Source organism: Panthera tigris, chromosome D4 (genome assembly GCF_018350195.1).
Source record: "Panthera tigris isolate Pti1 chromosome D4, P.tigris_Pti1_mat1.1, whole genome shotgun sequence".
Taxonomy (NCBI): Eukaryota; Metazoa; Chordata; class Mammalia; order Carnivora; family Felidae; genus Panthera; species Panthera tigris.
The window spans coordinates 79,059,154-79,080,125 of NC_056672.1; the positions used below are offsets into that span (position 1 = coordinate 79,059,154).

General features: G+C 50.2%; 1 protein-coding gene across 1 annotated transcript in view; it reads right to left on the reverse strand.

Moving 5' to 3' along the window:
* Nucleotides 1-20,972, reverse strand: part of CDK5RAP2 (CDK5 regulatory subunit associated protein 2) — a 169,608-nt gene that overhangs the window by 55,958 nt on the left and 92,678 nt on the right. Inside the window, exons 18-23 of the mRNA XM_042965100.1 lie at nucleotides 19,371-19,466; nucleotides 18,781-18,795; nucleotides 13,278-13,304; nucleotides 11,785-11,880; nucleotides 9,734-9,921; nucleotides 3,050-3,482 (exon numbers count right to left, since the gene is read on the reverse strand). Coding sequence (XP_042821034.1) covers nucleotides 3,050-3,482; nucleotides 9,734-9,921; nucleotides 11,785-11,880; nucleotides 13,278-13,304; nucleotides 18,781-18,795; nucleotides 19,371-19,466 — 855 coding nt within the window. The remainder of the gene's footprint in view (nucleotides 1-3,049; nucleotides 3,483-9,733; nucleotides 9,922-11,784; nucleotides 11,881-13,277; nucleotides 13,305-18,780; nucleotides 18,796-19,370; nucleotides 19,467-20,972) is intronic.

The window sequence follows — 20,972 nt, forward strand, 5'->3', positions numbered from 1 at the left end:
TCATAATACCTGAAAAGTGGAAACAGGTCAAATGACCATCAACTGACGAATGCATAAATTAAATGTGCTACATCCATACAATGGACTATCATCTGGCAATAAAAAGAAATGAAGTACTAACAGAGACTACAGCACGGATGCACCTTGAAAACATTACGCTGAGTGGAAGCAGTCGCCAAACATCACACACCGTATGAGTGCATTCATATGAATATCCAGAATAGGCAAACATAGAAAGACAGAAAGCAGATTAGCAGTTGCCTACAGCTAGGGCAGACGGGGGGAAATGGCAAGTGACCACTAATGGGTCAGGGTTTCTTTTCTGGATAATGAACATGTTCTAAAACTTATTACGGTAATGGTTCCACAACTCTCTGTGTGTCCAAAAACAAGACAAACCACTGCACTATATACTTTAAATGGATAAACTGTATAATATGTGGATTATACCTCAATGAAGCTATTATCCTTTTTAATTTTTTTAAGTGGAAGAGAAGGAACCTGAGAGGAAAACGGGAAATACTTGGGACCCTGAATGATGAAATCAGCAAGGTCTCCCAAGAAGGAAAAGGGAGGCAGGAGCCCTGCTTGCACGTTCTAGGATGTATGATGCTTTCAAGCACGTTCTCCCACAGTCCTCAGGCAAACTGCATTCCCAGAGCTCGCAGGATAACAGAAATTAGCAGGCCTATTTTCCAGACCAAGAACCGAGATGTCAAACAACCCGTCCAAGGCCATACGACGAGAAGGTTAGAGATGTGGACCTCGCAACGGCTCTTCAGCCTCTGCTGCTCAGTTAAGGAAAGTGAGACACTCTCTGTCCTGAAATTCGAGGGAAGAGAACAGGTTCAAGGACAAGAACAGTCTGAGGTGGTGAAGGGGACCAGCTGGGAGGAAGTGCATGCCTCATCAGAGAGGACTGGAAAATAACAGTCAATTGCTTGGTCCTCAGTCTCCACCAATCTTTATTCTTAGATCCAAATCTGTGTGTCATATGGCAGGAGAAAAGATATCTGCAAGTACACAAATGCCAAAGCCAATTTCAGGCTGGAAGACTGCCGTCAGTCAACCTAACACGGGTTCTAAAATAACACCGCACAAAATGCTACCTTATGGACGCTGAGCGGAGTCCCACCTACCACCTTATTAAAGATGTCATGACGGGACTCCTCACTTGCCGGTGGAAGCGGGCCAGGAAGGCTCACACACCGCGCTCGACCTGCACACACACGGCCACGTACGAGGCACTAGCCGGTGCTCGCCACGCACTTCCTCAAGTCGCCACTGCGCCAGCCTCAGGTTCCAGGTCACACCCGTCCCATCTGAGCCACTGAGAAAGGTGAGCGGTCAGGCCTGAAGCAATCCCAGGTACGTCTGGAATGGTGACAAGAGGGTTCCTCCCTTCCTGGGAAAGGTTTGTGTAGAATATCCCTGTCTGCCTCTGAAGCTGGCCTCCGGCCTCCGGCCCTACTCTTCCTCCTAACAGCCGACTCGCTCTGGACCATTTTCTGAGCCTTTCCGAGCTTGTATTTTTCATGTGTAAAAGGTAGGGAATACCTACCTACCTCATCTGCTTCCTGAGAAGATTAAATGTGATGATCTAGTGCAAACAATCTTGGCACAAACAGAAGACACTAAAAAATAAACACAGTTGCCTTCCTTTTGAAGACACGAGCAAGAAGGAGAACTCCAAACTAAAAAATAAATAAATAGTTTTTAAATATATTCAGGGAAATTAATAAGTTCATTCGATTTTGCAATTTTCCTACACAAAGGAGGCTATCCCCCACATAAACTGGGAGAAAAAAAAAAACACCTAGCTTTCCTAATACACAGGTACAAACTAACAGGGCTGGGGGCAGATGAGAGCATTTCTATCCCAGCCAAATTGCACAAATTTGCATCTGGAGTACCGTTAATATAATGGCAGTGTCTTTTTTTTTTTTTTGTCTTTACTGATATCTTTAGAAAACCCTTTTCTAGAAATTACAGTTTTGGTGCATAATTTAAAACAATCAAAAGCAATTTTGCTAATGATATATCTAACTCCCTTTGGTATGCACAAAAGCAGTAATTTAGTGGTCAGAAAATAAACTTAATTCTCCATTCTGATGCTATGAAGCAGTGTGTACAGCTGATTTCTCAGATACAAAACACCCATCAGAAACAAGAACACCAACAGCCATCGCTGGAGCTCTATTAGAAACATGACCTACTTCTCCACCAGAACACTCACATCTCCCTGCTGCGGGGACCAACCAACCCCAACCTCTCGGCCCAGGAGGATTTCAGTAAAAGGTCCAATCGAACACTGCCAAGAGAGCCTGGCTTTTAATAATCTGGCATCTGTGATGGTATTTGAGGAGAAGCATAGAGACAGCATCTTGACCGAAGCAAAATGCACTCAACCCAACAAAACCGGACCCTACCACTTTGGGCCAGCAGGAGCTGGGGGCCAGCCTGGGAAAGGGCATGGCTGTCCCAGCTCCATCCTTTAACTGCTGGCTACCTGCGAGCATTCAAAATCCGGCTTCCTCAGCTCTGACAGGTGTTGTAAGGATACGAGAATGTAGACAAAGCTCACAGAAAAGTACCTCTCCACCAGAAAGTCTGCGTAGGAGAAAACCTAGGTTCTCGGCCCGACTCGGCCCGACTCAAGTCATCACAATTTCGCTGCAACCTCAAAAGTAAGTGTCCACCTGGAGGTGGAAGTCATACAATTTCTGGCACATTCCCCACGATGGAATTCTACAAAGCCATTACCAGGAAAGATGTTCCTGGTACACGGCATGGAAGAAAAAGCTACACAAACAGATACATAAATATGACTCTATAAGGAAACCGCATAAATGTCACGCTATAGAGATAAATAAGACTGGGCTGGGGGGAAGGTTAAGACAAAACACACACCTCAAGGTAGAGGCCACACTAAGTACAGGTAGAGGGAGATACTGGATTTTATATAAATCAAGTGGGATCAGAGGTGAGTTTTGAAGTCTTAACTCTGTATAAAAGAAGGAATTAATAAATAATATACAAACAAGCTTACTTTGTGGGTCCCACCGGGGAAGGCAAGGGGGGCGACGTGCCTCCCTGACATCGCGCACAAGTTCTCCGGCTGACCCTCCATGTGGAGCATGGCATCCGGTGGCTTCTCTTCCCAAGCCTCTCTCTTGCCCTCCTGCTGGAATCCGAGCGTGTCACCCTCCACGGTCACGGTCTGCACGGAGGCATCTTTCAGTTCCGGCTTGGATGCTTCACCTGCCATTTCTAGCCGGGCCGTCCGAGGCGACTTCAGTTCATCGTGGGACTTGGACAACGAGTTGGGTCGGGTGAAATGTCCGAGTTCACCTCTCAGCTGTACAACCATTTGCCTGAGTGACGTCTCAGTTTTACCGTCAAGGCGTTCTGCAGAAACTCCCTGCTCTGCCAAGCATATTCGTTCCAGAAGTAGTTCACGCAGCACTTTCAGAAGGTCAGGCCTGTTTTTCCAAAAGGGAAGGAAATAGAAGAACTCGGTTTTCTTGTGCCCTACCCAGTATCCCAAGTTTTCCCAACTGGCCTAAAGCCTGCTTAAACTAAGCACACTGACCGCCCGACAAGTGCCGGGACCCACACCAAAGATTTTATCCCAGGTCACCTCATGTGACCACACAAGGTGGGTACTACCTTGTCTATTTCATGGATAAGAGGAGGAGAATTGATTTGACACAAGTATAAACAGGTGAGGGGCCACATGGCTCTAAGGACACAGGCTGGGCCTAGAAAGGAGCAAACAGGGTCATCAAGTGTTGTTGACAAGTGAAAGGTCCGCCCGCCCCCAGCTCCATTCCTACATCCAGGGGCAAATATGGCTGCGGTGGATCCAGCCAACCTCGTGGACCCATCAGTGAGCAGGCCCATCACGGTACACAGTCAGTGCTCAGGAAATAGGTGCTGAATGAAGGGATGCTGTGAACCACTCATAATAGGAAGAGCAGTGGCTTTGAAATCACACGAAAATGGCTTCAAGTTCTAACTCAGCGACTCTTTGGAAGGTCAGGCTCCCCCGCCACAGGACAGCGATGAGGATTAAACGAGAGGGTGTATAGGTAGCAGGTCCTTTCGTGCCCCTGGCCACATGCCCAGGCTCCCGTGGACCCCAGCTCAGTCCGCGTGGATGCTGTGTGGACGGCACCTGGAGACACAGACAGTCCCTCCTCAAGCGCTCCTGGCCTTTCTCTGCTGCACTGGAGCTTTTCCAGGGCTCCCTGATCCCCCGGCAGGGCAGTGGGAAGTGAGAACCAGTTTACGTGCGGAGGGGAACCCTCAAGCAGCGGGGGAAGAGAGCTACTGGGGAAACGTCCCCATCTTCCAATGTCTGGAGAGACAACGCTGCGGCCACCCATGGCACCAACCAGATCACTCAGGAACCCTTACTGGCTTTGCCTCTATTCCTATCTTACTCACTCTGCTCCCTGGAGTCATATTCCCAAGAAGCCACTTGTACCCGAATCCTTACTTCAGGTTCTGTTGTCCCAGGAACTCGAACAAAGCCAGCATGTAAAAGGCTGCAGAGCAGTTCAAGAAGAATCCCTGTGGGTGTTTCTTATGCTAGGCCCTGGGACAGGCACTGAGGGTGCAAAACTGCCCGCAAGGCCTTAGCCTGGGTTGGCGACAGGTATGTCAACAAATCATTGCTCCATGGGGTAAAAAAGCAAACATGGGCCCTGCACAACTTTTAATGGGTTACGGAGCCACGTTCCCAGGGTGTCCAGGGCAAAGGGAAATGGGACATTCTAGGCCAGGCAAACAAGGGGAACACAGATGAGACATGCTGGAGGGTAAGGGGGTGAAGCTGAAAGCCAGGAGGGGGGAACTGAGGCGTGACAGCAAAGGAGAGCCACTGCAAGGCTCTGTGGCAGAGTGCCCGGTCACTCGTGTGCTTTGCAGGGGTGATTCTAGCTGCTGTGGAAAGAATGAACAGAGAGACTTCTGTCAAGGGGGAGGAGTGAGTACATTCAGGAAACCCACCCACCCTGCTCAAAACACACTTAAGTGACAGCAAAAAATACCTAACAAAAACATATTATAAGGTGCACTATAGGCCTCAAAAACAAGGTACAATTTATCTGAAGGTCAGAAACTGAGGAGGAGAACCACACATGGTGGAGAAAACCATGGAGATTTCAGGAGCCAGAGGGCCAAGCAGAGGTGACTGCAGCGCCCCACAGGGGGAAGACGAAGCACGGGGGACAGAACCGGCTGTCTACACGGGCAAACCAAGCACAGTCCAGACAAACAGGCCACAACCCAACAGATCACAGTTCACACTCAAGAAAATAATATCAATAAAGCAACCTGAAGATTTTAAAATAACTATGTATAGGGGCGCCTGCGTGGCTCAGCCAGTTAACCATCTGACTTCGGCTCAGGTCATGATCTCACAGCTGATGAGTTCAAGCCCCACGTGGGGCTCTGTGCTGACAGCTCGGAGCCTGGAGTCTGCTTCGGATTCTGTGTCTCCCTCTCTCTCTGCCCCTCCCCGCTCATGCACTCCCTCTCTCTCTCAAAAAATGGATAAACATTAAAAAAAATTTAAATAAGTATGTGTAAGTCATCTAAAACATAAAGGAGAAAAAGCTACTCATTTAAGGTGAAAAAGTGACTCATTTTAAGAAAGAAGAAACCAGGAGACTGAGGCAGAAAAAGAAGAAAAAAGGGAACAGAGCGGGCAAGGAAAGGAGAGGCCAGTGGGAGAGCTGTTGTTAACTTCCAGGAAAGGGTTACCAGGAGGAGAGGTGGGGGCGATCGGTAGTGGTAGTGACAGGGGATGGAAGAGGCCCTCATCGGTGTTGCGCCCTCTCTCTTCTCTCTGCAATCCCTCCAGCCTCTACAGACGGCTCCCTGGCCGTCCCCCTCCCGGTGTCCCTGCCGCCACTCTGGCATGAGCCCTGGTCTCACCTTCCCGGCTGAGCCCTCTACCGGCAGGGGGAGGCCCTACTGCTGTCTGGATTCCCATCGTCTAGCTCTGGGGCAGAGGCGATTCCATTCAAATCACACAGCCACAGCACGACGAAGCAGGGTAAAAAATCAAACAGCTTACAAAACAAAATTAAAATGTATGGTGCATTTTTCACTCCTAATATGGAATCATCTAGACTACACAACCCATCTTAAAATTTAGTAAATCCAGACTTTAAAAATATTTCTGGTACTTTAAGCACGTTAAACTAAATTTTCCTTTCCTCTCTTTCCCTTAATATAGATTAAAAATAATGACAATCGCTATTCAGCTAGCCAAAGGAGGCCTGTTACTCACCACAAACAACACACAGTGAAGCCCAGGGAAAAGACTTTACAAATGGGTAGTAAGAGGTGGCGAAAGAGGCCATTACAATATACTAAAGTGGGGTTGCTGTTAAATAAAACATTTCAAGTGTTACTTTGCCAGGAATCTGAGCAACGGATTCATTAAGCCATCGCTGTGATCAGGACCTTTTTAATGGTTCAGTCGAGAGTCTCGCCAGAGGCCCAAACATTGTTGATACACCCTTCCTGAGAATCTCTGCCACAGAGAAAAGGTGTAAAGGGAGACGAACAGACACTCGTGAAGCGCTTAAGTGTGTCAGATCCTTTAAATACACTGACTACATTCATAGTTTTTTAAGTTCATTTACTTGAGAGAGAGCGTGAGCAGGGAAAGGGCAGAGAGAGGGAGGGAGAGGGAGAATTCCAAGTGGGCGGCAGGCTCTGAGCTAGCAGCTTGGAGCCTGACGTGGGGCTCGATCCCCAAAACCGCGAGATCACGACCTGAGCCGGCATCAAAACGCTTAACCGACTGAGCCCCCCAGGTGCCCCACACTGACTACATTTAGTCGTCACCATAAGACGAGGAGGTGAGGCAATGCTAACCCCATGTTACACATGAAGAAACAGGCTCGTAAAGATTCAGCATCCCTTAGCAAAGGGGCAGAACAAAGACCGGAACCCGGATCTTTCGGACTCCAAAGAATCACTACCCTCTTTCTAATTTTCTAGTTTTTTGATCATCTGCACTCACTGAAATATTTTATGGAGCACCTCCCACCTGCCATGTAAGGCAGCAGGCGCGCATGGTGAAAAGGAATCGAGGGGCTCACATTTCATTAAGAAGACAGACAGACATTCAGACATACGTCGATAACTAAATAAGACCAGGTAGAGCAATGATAAGTACTATGAACTGAGGGAGGGAAACGAAGGAGGGAGAAGGTCCTGAGACCGTGTGTAGAAGCAAGGTTTCCCGTTCGTGGTCAGCAACAGAGCTGATGTCCGGCCGAGACCCCACCAGTCACACATACACCTAGGAAAAAAGCCCTCCAGCTAGAGGGAACGGCCACTGCAAAGGCCTTGAGGTGAGAACCAGCCAGGATGCCTGAGGAGCAGAGAGGAGGTCTACATGGCCGGAGCTCGGTGAGCAAGACAGGGAGGAGATAAGGACAAAGAAGTAGGTGGGAGCCAGGTCAGGAAGCTCTGATCTTACTGTAAGGGCAATGGAAATCCGCTGGAGGGTCTCAAGCATGGAACGGAATGATCACTGTGGCATGGGGTGCCTGGATGGCTCAGTCTGTTAAGCGTCCAAGTCTTGACTTCAGCTTAGGTCATGCATGATCTGACGCTTGGGGAGTTCGAGCCCTGTATCAGGCTCTGCACTGACAGCGTGGAGTCTGCTTGGGATTCTCTCTCTCCCTCCCTCTCTGCCCCTCCCCTGCTTGCTTGCTGTCTCTTTTAAATTAAATTAAATTAAATTAAATTAAATTAAATTAAATTAAATTAAATTAAATAAAAACAAAAAGGTCACTTTGGCCAAAAAAAAAAAAATCACGGCAGCCTCTCTGTGGCAAACGGACAGTAGAGGAGGTCGTGCTGCCGGAGTCCAGGCGACAGACGGTGGCGGCCTGGACCCAAAGGGAACTCCTAAGCAGAAGGCTGGTGTTTCCCTGACCGATCAAAATCCTGGTTATCCCAGAAAATTCGCCAACAGCTCCTAGCACTTACTTGCTAAGGGAAAGTCAGGTCCCCAGAGGTCGGCTCCCGTGTTTACCGCCACGCCAGCGGCATGCAAGGCCGGCGTGAGGGTGCAACGCGACCGGGCACGTGATGCCCGGTGTGCGTGCCGGACGGGGGTGCCGACCACGGTCGGGCCTGCAGGAGGGCCCTCGGAGCCACGAGTCCACTGTCACGGGCCTCAGCGGTGCACCATGAAGGACAGCTGTCCGGAGAACAAGACGGAAGATTCAGGCTGGTGTAAGAAAGCCTTTTCTGACACTACAAGTGGCCAGCGCGGCCCGAAAGCCTACAGAACAGTCACCTGCAGGGCACAGGTAACGGAACCACGGATTGTCACAAGCTTGCCCCCTGGCAGGCAGGGCATTGGCCCAGAAAATGCTTTCTGGAAAAACGTAACTAGGTTTGCGTTTTCAAAAATCAGGAGACTTAGAATATAATTTGGGGGCTTCCGCTGAAAGACCGGAAGGCTGAGAGCCCCTGTGCTCTCAGTTGGGCCTAAGAAGCTCCCGCCCACCAGCAGGGAGCCCACCCCCCCACGTCCCACATGCCCACCACGGCCCGTTGTTCTTCCCCCTTCGTCCCCCATCCCCCCGCTCACATCACCCAGGCACATCCCTAGGCGCTCCCCAGAAGGAGAGCTGCATCTTCGAGCTCTGGTGTGACGTGTGGGACCCCGACGTGGAGAAAATCCTCCAACTCTCAAGCATCAACCACGGGCACCTAACTCCCTGTGACAATCAGCCAGGAGAGGCACTAGACATGTGCCCCCAAGAGGATGCGCGCTAGGAAAATGCTGGACGGATGCCAGGGACTGGGGAAGGGGCAGCCTGCCTGAGCTTACACTGACAGGATGCTCCAGTCCTATTTTAGCTACAGAAACGCCGATGAGGCTCAGTCCACCGACGGGAGAGACAGTGGGGTTCCTGGCTCTTGCCAAGAGTCACGGGCAGGAGTTAGCGGCTCCGTTTCTCTGTCTACACTGGAGGAGAGGGCAACACTTTCACTGAACACACACCACCCGCCTGCCATTTTCCTTAAACGGTGTTTTCTTCCTCCTCGCGGCTCCCGAGGAAGTGGCCGGAGAGGCCGGGGCCCTGAGAGAGGAAAGCGCGGCTCCTTCTGGCCCCAAAGCCCAAGCAGCTGTCACGACGGACTCGGAAGAATGGGAAGCGGGGAGGGGGACAATCTGCTCCCAAAGGTTAATTTTAAAAACACGAACGTGCGGAACGCTTCTCCTTTTTCGTTTTAAGGCAAACACCCCGAGGTATTTCCTCACACAGGATGACCGCCGGCAGATATGAGAAGAAGAGAATTTCAGTTCGAGCTCCACATAAAACCGCGAGTCACGACTACAATGGCAGTTTTTAAGCTGCTGCAGAAACCGGAAGAGACTCCGGCAGGGCTGATTCCTCTCGCTGACAGCCAGACACAGCCCTTCCCGGGGCTCCCAGGACCGATTCCAGAGGAAAGCTCGCTTTCGCTCTCTATACTGGGCTTGCATGAGGCTTTGCTGACGTCCCCTCCCAGCCACTAGCGTGCAGCCTAATTACTTAATTGCTTGACTGGCACGATTCCTTCCAAGACATTTCGGTGGCTCTCTCGGCTAAATTACACAGCACCGCCATCTAAATCCATTTAGCAAAATGAGTTTGTTCTCCCCTCACACCCGAGAAAGAAACCACTACCGGGGCCCCATGTCTACCTGGATTCCAGTAACAACGTGGCCTTCTCACTGAAAAACGGGGCAAGCAAGTTCATGAGTTCGCCTTCTTCTAGACTCCGGTCTCCGGGGCAGCCAGGCTTGTGGGCGCCGTCGGAATCTAGAATATTGGAATCCGTGTGCCTCAAATATCCATTTTTGCGACCTCCTTTGGAATAATCCTCCACAACCTGCAAATCAGAGTATCTGGTCAAAATACGGACCTGGGAAGAAAGCGAGGGGGTGCGTGCAGGAGAGAGAGAGGACGGAGGCAGAGAGCGCATCAGCAGTGCAAGCCAGCCAGAGGGAGAAGGAAAGCAGGAGAGGGCACGGAGCGGTCTCAGGCTCGAAGGTCCACACACGTGCCTTGCGGCAGAGGGGCTCCCACAAGAGCACGGACAGGTCTACGTCACTTCTCCACAAAAGAAGTTTGTTCCCTCATCCCACAAAAGAAGTCGGTTCCCTCATCCACAAAATGGGGAGAACACTGCCACTTCCCCGGGTGACCACGAGAAAAAGAATGAGAGGAAGGGCCGCGTCCTGCCCACCAGGCATGTGTCCCCCCGCCCCCTGGCCAGCTCCTAGCAAGTTCTTCCTAGGAAGGGTAGGGAGCCCGTGCCATCAACGACCTTGTGGACATCTATCATCTATGTCTTGCAGTGTATCCTCCCCGTTACCTATCAGAAAGGTGCCTCACTCTTTACAGATACATCCTAATTAACATGACTTTGATTTGTCTCATTAGGAAAAGAAGAGAGTTCCTAAACTCCCAGGAGGATGTTATTTACGGATCCACCTTCTTGGGTCACCGAGGGCCCCGAAGGAGTGGTACCGAGGACGCATCTAGTTAAAGCTTGTGCTGGGCATGTCTGGAGGTGCTGCAATTAGCATTCTTTCTCCCCCTTTCCAAAGCTGTAAATCTCTTCTACCCGTCTATAAATAACTCCCCTTGACTTCATTACTGGTGATATACACACTAGCCATCACACCCCTCTCTCACACTTGTGAAATGATTAAGATTTTTAAATGGAAGACAAGACCCACACCAACGAGCCGTTATTTATAGGGTCTTGTTTGCCACCAACCCAGTTATTACATCCATCTAAATAAGCAACTTCCAAAGAAGGAAAGGTCTCGGAGACGCTAATAAAAAGAGTGATAGCATTTACCGAGCACTTGGTACACACCTTTCTATTTAAATATCACAGACACTCCAGCAAGGATGTATTAACTCCCCTGAGAAAAACTCGGGCTCGGGGGTTAAGCAAGGGTCAACGGAGGTCATGAAGATACACAGCAAGATTTAAAATCGGCGCCCACTCGGAGCTGCTCTGCTCACCCAAACCATCCGCCTCTTAATGGTCTCCCATTCACGACCACGAGAACGCGAACACTCTGAAGGTCACAAATGCCAAGCCTCCAGCCTCCTGTCTCCCACTGTGCCCTGGTCTCTCGGGTTCTTTCAAGTTGGGAGAATGTTTGTTCCAAATGCCCAGTATGGATGTGACTGGAGGAACGTTCTACAGGGAAGGAGGCAAATTCTCAACAGTGCCCAGACGACACGAAGCTGGGTTCCATATCAGGAGACCGGAGGGGGCCCCCGAGAAGGGAGTCCTCACACTCCGGTCATGATCTGGGACTTCGCAGCAGTCCAGGGACAGGGCCCTCACCTCGGCTCTGCCACTGACTTGACGCTGTGTCCTGGAGAAACCCCCTCCCCTCACAGGCCTCGATTTCCAACGCATGAAACAAACGGGCAGGGTTAGATCTCTAAGGATCTGACCAGGTCCAACATCCAAAGCCTGTTATTCTCTTACAACAACCCTGTTTTTACTGGCAGCCCTACGTATGTCCTCCTGTCCCCTGACGGGCTCTCCGCCCCGTGTGTGGTCTGAGAAGAGAGAGACTCAGTGTCTTTGCTCTCCACTGGCACACGGCAAACACTCGACACAGGTACGAGGAACAGAAAAGCCAACGGATTCATCCCAAACTGGAGGACTGGCTTGGGCACAGCGAGGGGAGGACGGAATCGGGGTGGACCGCCACGTTCCTACCTTGTTGCTCTGCTCCGAGAGCTGGTCGCTCAGGAAGTTATTCTCGTCATCCTCTCCAAGTCTGGTCGTGTCCTCGTCCTCCTTGCTAGCCAGAAGCTACATGGAGCATGGAATGGTGTGAAAACACAACCCAAAAAAGTGCGCAGCATGAATATGTATGAATAAGTCAGCGATGTCTTTTTTTTTTTTAATGCAAAACAAAAAACAAACCAAAAAGGAGGCAGAAACGAATGCCAAAGCCGATGAAATAAAAATTAACCAAAGTTAGAGATGCTGGTTCTAGCCAATCACACGCAGCTGCCCAGGATCGGGCATAATGTCAGGACAAAGGCCCCGAGAAATGATGAAAGCCATTCCCCTGCCCTGGCAGGCCCTCCCCGAGCTGCTGTAGATCGAGCATGCTGTCTGCTGTGCTGTTGCCACTCCTGCCGTTGCTAAATTCATTTTCAGATTATATAAAAGTAACAAGAGTTCAGGAAAAAGCTATTGACGGAATTGAAAGTATCAAATAGCAAGAAAGCAGTAAATGAAATTTATGTTCTGCCAGATTTCTGCATCACGTCTCCTATTTAGCCCAGCACATAAACCTCCTTCTGGACTGTCACAGAGCTGAGATGGACAGTCCCAACAATGCTGTCATTCTGTTGACAAAAAAGTCCTCATCGCTAATGAGTAGAGTATTGACCTTGCCTGACGGTAACTTTACGCTTTGGAGACGAGGAGCAGTCTTTTATAAAGACAGCATAAATCCCTAAGGCTTTAAAGAGGAGGAAGGCCCAAAGCTTCTGCACTGTGCATTCTCCGGAACGGGCAGTACGACGTTCCTGAGATGGCCAGATCTCAGCTCTCCGGAAGAGAGAAAATTCCAGTCCTGGGACACCTGGATTAACCAAATCAAAATGGGAGAGGAGAGGTGGCCACACCCAGGGAGCTAATCAGTCAGAGCTGTTGCAAAAATTATACTAAACCTCTCCTCACCGATGAAATTCTAAGTTCTGCACTCAAGTGTCGCTTGCTGAGTCACTTGCCAGGCGTGTTGTGCATGAGATTTCTAAGGTTCTGTCTCTATAGTTTTACTTAGCAATTCCTACATCCAGTCCATAATTTTCCCAGACCAACTTACGTTTTTCTGATCTTCCTTTTATAGGAAACCCTTATTTTGGAAGAAAGCAAACAAAACAAAGCAATTTGCCTTCATTAAGTCATTTTCTAGAAACCTTCTCAAGACCAGAACACATTCAACCTAATCATAGCCAAATCTGCAGTCAGGATCAAACGGAACCAATGATCTCACAAATGAGAGCTCCCTAAACTACGAAACATTAAACAGGCCGGACACGTACGAATATATTCACCAAGGCGTCAAGTTTCTCCACGCGGGCCAGGGGCTTCTCTCCCTCTACTGGCATCTTCCCTCGTTACTAAAACACTCTCAAGTGATAAAGATCAACCAGGGCTCTCAAACTTGTTGGTGGGAGTAGAAGATGTTAGACTACTGTGGAGAAAGTACTGGCAATTTCCTACAAAACGAATAAACCTATGACCCAGGAATTCTACTCGTAGGTATTCATCAAGAAGAGTGAAAACCTCAAGATCCGTACTGAGTGTTCAGATCAATTTTTATCATAATGTCCCCAAACCAAAACAATGCAAATCAGCAGCAGTGGAACAAAGAAACAAATTTTAACGTATCTGTGAGATGGAATACTACTTAGCAATAAAAAGGACTGTGTTGTTGGTTCACGTAACAACACGGATGAGCCTCAAAAAACAGAATGCCGAGTGCAAGACGCTTTACACAAGAGTCTACTTGATGATTCCGTTCCTGTGAAGGCCTAGCGCAGGCAAAACTAACACATGGGGGTCGGAAGTGGAAAAATGGCTGGCGGGGAGCAGTGAGAACTGATGAGAAGGGACGCTGAGGGGTCTGGCGGAGGCGTGGGTTACACAGGTACATACGTTTGTGCATCTGAGCAAACACAGACACGATTTCTACATTTCAATATACGTAAATGTAACCTTAAAAGGAAAAATAACTGTAAACACATACTGAAGTTAAGATACTCGTGTTTAAGTATTTCAGGGGAAAGGCACGGGTATTTGTAACTTACATTAAAATGTATCAAAAAGATCAGATGGAGTGAATGCGGCGGGACATGTTAACAGCAGGATCTAGGTGGGGAGTGTGTGGGTGTTCACCGTCAGGTTCTCCTCACTTGGAGGTGTTTAAATTGTTTTCAGGATTGGGGCGCCTGGGTGGCTCAGTCGGTTAAGCGTCCGACTTCAGCTCAGGTCACGATCTCACGGTCCGTGAGTTCGAGCCCCGAGTCGGTCTCTGGGCTGATGGCTCAGAGCCTGGAGCCTGCTTCCGATTCTGTGTCTCCCTCTCTCTCTGCCCCTCCCCCGTTCATGCCCTGTCTCTCTCTGTCTCAAAAATAAATAAACGTTAAAAAAAAATTTTTTTTTTTAAATAAATAAATTGTTTTCAGGATAAAATTCTGGGGGAAAGTCTCTCCCATCTTTAAAAAACAAAACAACAGTCTCCCTCTGCTCCCCAACAGCTCTGGTCACTGAGCGTTCCCTGCCTCTCTCCAAGCTTCTTGAAAGAAGTGTCTATCCCCACCTCTGGCACTGTGGCTTTTGTCGCTGACACTCTCTACTGCACGTGAAAGGTCCCCAGAGACCATCCGACACGGGAGACGGAACCCACACTGGCTCAGGGAAGAGGCACAGAGAAGCTCATCCCTGACCCTGTGGATAAAGGAAGGGTCTCCCCTTAAGTTAAGCTAAGCACAGTACTGTTAACCCACGTCATTCCCAGTTGAAATTTCAAAATCCTTGAAGCCATTCTTCATTTCCAGAACCACAACCACACCACTACCCCATACAGCGAAAGCAAGATCAACGTTCATTTCTCTTTACCTCTGCCGACTCGGTCAAAATTAAAAGTAAACTCAATTTCCAGCAACGGCCAAGAAATTAAATGTTGTGGACAGAGAGAAATGTCCCTCACTCCACACGTGAATGACTCACTGACAACTTCCCACCACTTTTTTCTGGTCTTCAGACAGTACTTGACCCTAGTGGACACCCCTCCGTAAAGCATCGCTCCGTAACGTCTGCACCATCCTGGTTCTGCCCCAACCTCCTGGGTTACTCTTTCTTGACCTGCTTTTCGGGCTCTCCTTCCTCCTCCAGGAAGAAGTACCCTCGACCTCAAAAGAGAAGGCCGGACCCCTGTCCGCTCACTCCCTCGGCACACCGTGCTCTTCCTTCGCAGTCCTCCCCACACCCAGGGGCACCTGCCCCTCAGCTTCTGTGCCCGACGTAGCAGCCGGGGCAGGCCCACGTCTGTGTTGAGTTCTAACAACACGGGGTGCACAATGAAGTACCTGCTGAAAGAGCAAAGGAATGAACAGAGTCTTTCAAAATGAGAGCTGAGGGGCGCCTGGGTGGCTCAGTCGGTTGAGCTTCTGTCTTCTGCTCAGGTCATGATCTCATGGTCTGTGAGTTCGAGCCCCGCATCGGGCTCCTTGCTGACAGCTCAGAGCCTGGAGCCTGCTTCGGATTCTGTGTCTCCCTCTCTCTCTGCCCCTCTCCCACTCATGCTCTGTCTCTCTCTGTCTCAAAAATAAATAAAAACATTTAAAAAATTAAAAAAAAAAAAAAAAAAAAAAAAAAACCAAAATGAGAGCTGAGACCAAAAAGTATTCGGGATTACCTCTGGTCTTGCTGCCCCAAGGGTGTCCTTTGGAGCAACAGAAGCTCATGACACATGTGGACTCTCGGGCCCCATGCCAGACTGACGGAACCAGAATCTTCAACAAGATTCCCCGGGAAAGTCACACGCGCGGTACACTTCGGCAGCACTGGCCCGTGGTGTCACGAAAACACGGAACGGGAGCCAGAAGAAGGCTGCAGGCCCAACTCGGCCACTAACTTACTAAAAAAATTAAACGAAACTGGGGCGCCTGCGGGGCTCAGGTGGTTAGCATCCGACTCTCAGTTTCGGCTCGGGTCACGATCTCACGGTTTCGCGAGTTTGAGCCCCGTGTCGGGCTCTGCACCGACAGTAAGGAGCCTGCTTGGATTCTCTCTCTCCCCCTCTCTCTACCCCTCTCTCTACCCGTCGCCCGCTCATGCTGTCTCTGTCTCTCAAAATAAACTTAATAAAAATGTTTTAATTAAATTAACTGTTTTACTGAGTGCCTACTACACGCCAGGCACTGTGCCGAGGGCTCTTTATCCATCGTGTAAAATTCATAGTAACTTAGGAAATCAGACTGTTAGAAAGCGCCTCCTTTTAATGAAATTAAATCTGCTTCGGACAAACGAAATTGTATTCTGTTACTAATAGCAGAATTTAACCAGCACCTTCCGCTTCGGAGTACCATGTCTGTCCTCTAGAGTCACACAAGGCCTACTTCTGATTCAGAATGACAGCCCTTCCAATTTCTGCGTTCAATTAAATTATGCCCCTCAATCTGTGTTTGCCCTCCAGGAGGAAAAAAATTTAAAAAAAGATCTTAGTTCTCTAGCCGTTTCTATAAATGGTGACGTAAGCAAATAGGGATGTCAGTCCTCATAGAGACTAAGCCCTTCTGCGCACTGACGCACGTATCCGACATCCTGCCCCTCAGAGGGGACGGTGGCACACATCACACAGCTCGGGGTTTGCCCGCAAAGCAGGCTCAGCAGCACCCTGACTGCCGGCTGCCCCAGTCACTCCTGTGCATCAACTCTCAAGCACATAAATTAGTAACCAGTAAACAAACATGAAGAGATAGCAACAAGCCGATCTGAGACTATTTTAAGGCACTTTTAAAACCAAGGGACACCTGTCCTCAGTCTTTTGTTTCGCTGGTTTTGAAGCGAACGGCCCACACGCGGGGAGTAAGCGTGGTCTTCGCCAGCTGGAGGGGGCCCATTCCAGGGCATCCGTTTTGAGGACAAACCCGACAAACCGTATCAAGGGCCTCCCGCTGTTCAGACCCCTTGTCAAATTAAAAGTTGCATGGGGCGCCTGGGTGGCGCAGTCGGTTAAGCGTCCGACTTCAGCCAGGTCACGATCTCGCGGTCCGTGAGTTCGAGCCCCGCGTCAGGCTCTGGGCCGATGGCTCGGAGCCTGGAGCCAGTTTCCGATTCTGTGTCTCCCTCTCTCTCTGCCCCTCCCCCGTTCATGCTCTGTCTCTCTCTGTCCCAAAAATAAATAAAAAAAACGTTGAAAAAAAAAAAAATTAAAAGTTGCAGGGGGAGCCCCTATGAAAACAAATTGTATGCTTTTCTATACCTGTATCTTTCTACATCTGTACTTTTGACCTAGAAGTTACGTATCTGGGATACGTAATACCCAATACAGTCCCAGGGGAAAAAAATCCTAAACCCAGAAAGAGATTTGGGTCCAAAGACCCTCATCAGGTAATTGAAAAGAGTGACTCTCTAGAAACCATCTACATGTCCAACAATAATCAGGGGCTTAGTTAAATTTCAGTGCCTTCATTAGGTAAAATAAGATGCTATGTTGGAATACAGCAATTGGGAAGAAACAGGAAACGAAACCGTATATGCGTTGTGGGCCTGTACATGTTCATACACACAAACAGAGAAGGAAGGATTCCAAAATGTTAACTAACTATGCGTGTTTTAAAGTGACAGGATCGGGGTAATTTCTTTTCTCTATTTTAACCCAATGCTGTGGGTTAATTAAACACTGGAGAAAAATACTGAATTTTAAAAACACAAAAGCGATTTGCTTCCCACCGCCTCCCTCCCCCGCCCCGCCTGACTCTTTCTCATTCAGTGGGAATGGTGCCCAGCCCCTGCTCCGCGAGCCCGGCTGCTGGGACAAGGCTGTGCACAGCCTGGGCGTCTCCGGTCCCCCTCCGAGCAGAACCACACGCGCCCCCGGGGAACTGGCCTGGGGAGAGGCAGCGGCCCCTCTCTGCCGGCCCACCCTCACGCCCGCAACCTTTCGGCTCAGGATCACCGTGGGAACAGCCTCCTTCCCATGCGGATCTTGGGATCCTCCCATCCCATTCCGGGGGAAGATGGAACACTGCTACACAGGACAAATGTATTCACAGGGAACATCAAGCTGAAGTGCAATCTGACAAATGACTCAAATCCGAATCGGCTGGTTATTAAGATCTCAGAGTGGGAAGAGGAAAAAGCCTCTGTTCTCCAAAGGACATAATGGGACATTTAACAGATTTTTTTCAAAGGGCAAATGAACAAACAAACTCGCCATTTACGACTCAAATGAAGTGGGTGAAGAATGAGCTGCTTATCAAAAATGCTGCCTTGGAGAAAACAAACCAAGAGACTTGTTTCTCCCTAAATGGATTGCAGATATTCTTAGTTTCCAAAATCATCTGGAGCCCGGGAGGCTACGATCAATAACGTTCCCTCCCTCAAAGACAGCAGATGGCCTGAGCCAAACGTAGATACCTTTGAGCGGCTCCCCCTTTGAAGGCGGGAGGAGACAGCTTCAAGGCTGACGGATCTTTCCCGGAATGTGGCAACGAGACCCCCTTTTACCTGGCCAGCTAGGCCGAGTTCAAGACAACCGTCAGCAGGAAGACTGAGGGGCCCGGGACCCAGAGACAAAAGGGCCTCCCGCACCTCGTGGCCAGTACAGCCCCGGTCCCCTGAAAAAGGCTTCACAGACGCCCGGGGCAGGGCTCTTCCCTCGGGGGAGCGAGGCCAATTAGGGGCTAAAGGGAGGGACAGGCTCTTTCTCAGCGACACAACTTCAGGCCCCCTTCTGTACGCACAGGCCGAGAACGGAGAATCGGACGCCCGGATGTCACCAGGCCAGATAAGGCTTCCCCGGTCTCTCCACGGGGCTGGACAGCTAATAGAGTGGGCCTCTCACTCGCCCCGCGGGTACACGAGCGCAGCGAACCACACGCTCTCTGCGGTCCTCGAAGAGACACCGTGATTTAACCTTTCGTGGCCCTTCCGGGCTTTCCGATGCCACCGGCAGAAAATTCCCACAGCCGGGAAGCCGGGCTCGAGGGCTGTGCTGGCACAGGCTGTGTGCTCCCCACCACGTCCCCTGTACAAGGCAGAGCGCAGGAGTCCCGGCTACGTGCGCGAAGGGACGACACATCCAGTCAGAGCCACCGGTCCAGAGGCCGAGTGACAAGTTGCAGAGAATTCAGAAGATTAATACACCAAGAAAATGAAAAATGTGTTTACACATGTGCTTTTCCACGTTAACAGAGTCATTCATTAAAGCTGCATCTACGCCACCCAAATTACCTGGGTGATGCGGCGACTCTCCGGATCCCTCTGAGGCCATCCCACCCATCCAGATTCACCATCCGTGGCCCAGACCCCAGGGCCCGACTCGGGAGTCAAAGGTATCAAAATACGCCCAACGTGTCCATGCAGACAGAACCTGGACGTGAGGAGGACCTAGCAGGGCCCTCAAAACCACGTCCAGCGAAGGCAGCTTCTACAGGGGCCTCCTCAGGACAGGTGCCGTCTGAGGACATTCAGGGGGTGGTTACCGTTTTGTAGTCGGCGCGTAACACGAACGTTTCTTCTTACCTCTGATTGCTCTGTTGCCTCAGGTCCGTCACCCCCTGGAAACCCACGCAGGAGAGATCAAAAATGGTTTTCTTCAGGTGCTGGTTGTCTGTATACAGTTCCTTCACCAGCTGTATCAGGTCACTAACCTGAGAGACAAGAGCAGAGATAGAGCTGGGGACCCACAAGCCGACCTCAGCGCCCCTGGGCCCGGGCCCTGCACACAGACCTTCTCCTGAGCAGACTCTCCAGCATCTCCATAAACCACAATTATGGAGACTCAGGCAGCTGGTTCCAGACTTCAGGCTAGGCGGGGTACGGTGAAAAACCACCAGCATGCCTGTGTTCTAATCCCACGGCCACCGCTTCAAGGCAGAATGATCCTGCACTAAGCTTCCATTTCCTCATCTGTGGAATGGGCTACAGTGGGGATTGAAGGTGATCACGGTCACGGTGCACTGAGGACGTTGGCACCATCTACGTGCCCCACTAGCGACGGCTAATACGATCTCTGCCTCGTACCTGGGGTCCTCTGGAGGAAAAGCCCCGAGACGGACATTTCTGAGACTGCATCAGTCTTCTTTCATAGCATCGACCTTCTTCTTTGTATACCTACCCAGCGATGTCAGTAATAATAATCGTCTTCCATCACCAAGCAATCGACAGGTACCGAAATACGCCCGCAAGCTTTAGTCATTCATTCCTTACAAAACTCCTGAGGAGGTGGACAGGCTAGAATGACTATCCCTATTTTACAACAAGGAGCCACCGAACAAAGAAGTTCGTTGCCCAAGGTTCGCCCGCCGGGGGTGTCCAGGGGCCTAAATGACATACGAGGATGGCCAAGGTGCCTTGCCGCGTGGGGAAGGGCAGCTGCCCCCGCAGAGGCAGAGCGGGCCTGGAGCTGAGCCCCCAGAGCCCCCAGACAGGGCTTTGCTGGACCAGGTACATAAGCAGTTCACAGACGCCACCTCCATTCCCTGCAAGCTTCAAGTCCCGCCGGCCAGTCATTTCACAGACTTCCTAACAGAGTAATCGTTAGCCCCTCAGATAAAGTGGGACGTCCCACCCCGACTACACACAGATGTCCAATACAGCCAAACATGAACACAAACTGGACCCACCCCGCAAGGCAGGAGTGAGAAGAACAAAACCCTCTGACTCCGCAAACACCTGCCGAGTGCCAACCGCGAGTGACCTGGTTCCTGGCCTTAACGCTGCCGCAGGTGCTGTCGGCGATCCTCGTTTTATCTTCCAAAACTAAGAGGCCTTGGCGCTCCGTGCTCCGCTCCTCCCAAAATCCTGAAAAATTTTAAATTCTCCTTTCGACTTTTTACTTTTAGTGCCTTGCACCTACTCCCGTCTCTTGCTGCTGAAAAAGTCCTCCACCTAGACAAGCTCCTATTCGTCCTTCAAAACCCACTTCAGGCCTCGCTTGCCGAAAAGCCTCCTCTGATCAAGTGAGGATCCCCCGACCCCCTAGCAATTAACCCCTCCTCCTCTGCTGCCTTTGCGACCTATACCCTGCACACCCGCCTACCTCAGCGACCCTCACCCTCCACAATGCAATTACTTGTGCACGTGTCTACTACTCTACCAGAATGTCAGCTAGCCCAAGGCAGAAACCGAATCTGTCATACATATATGGTAATTTT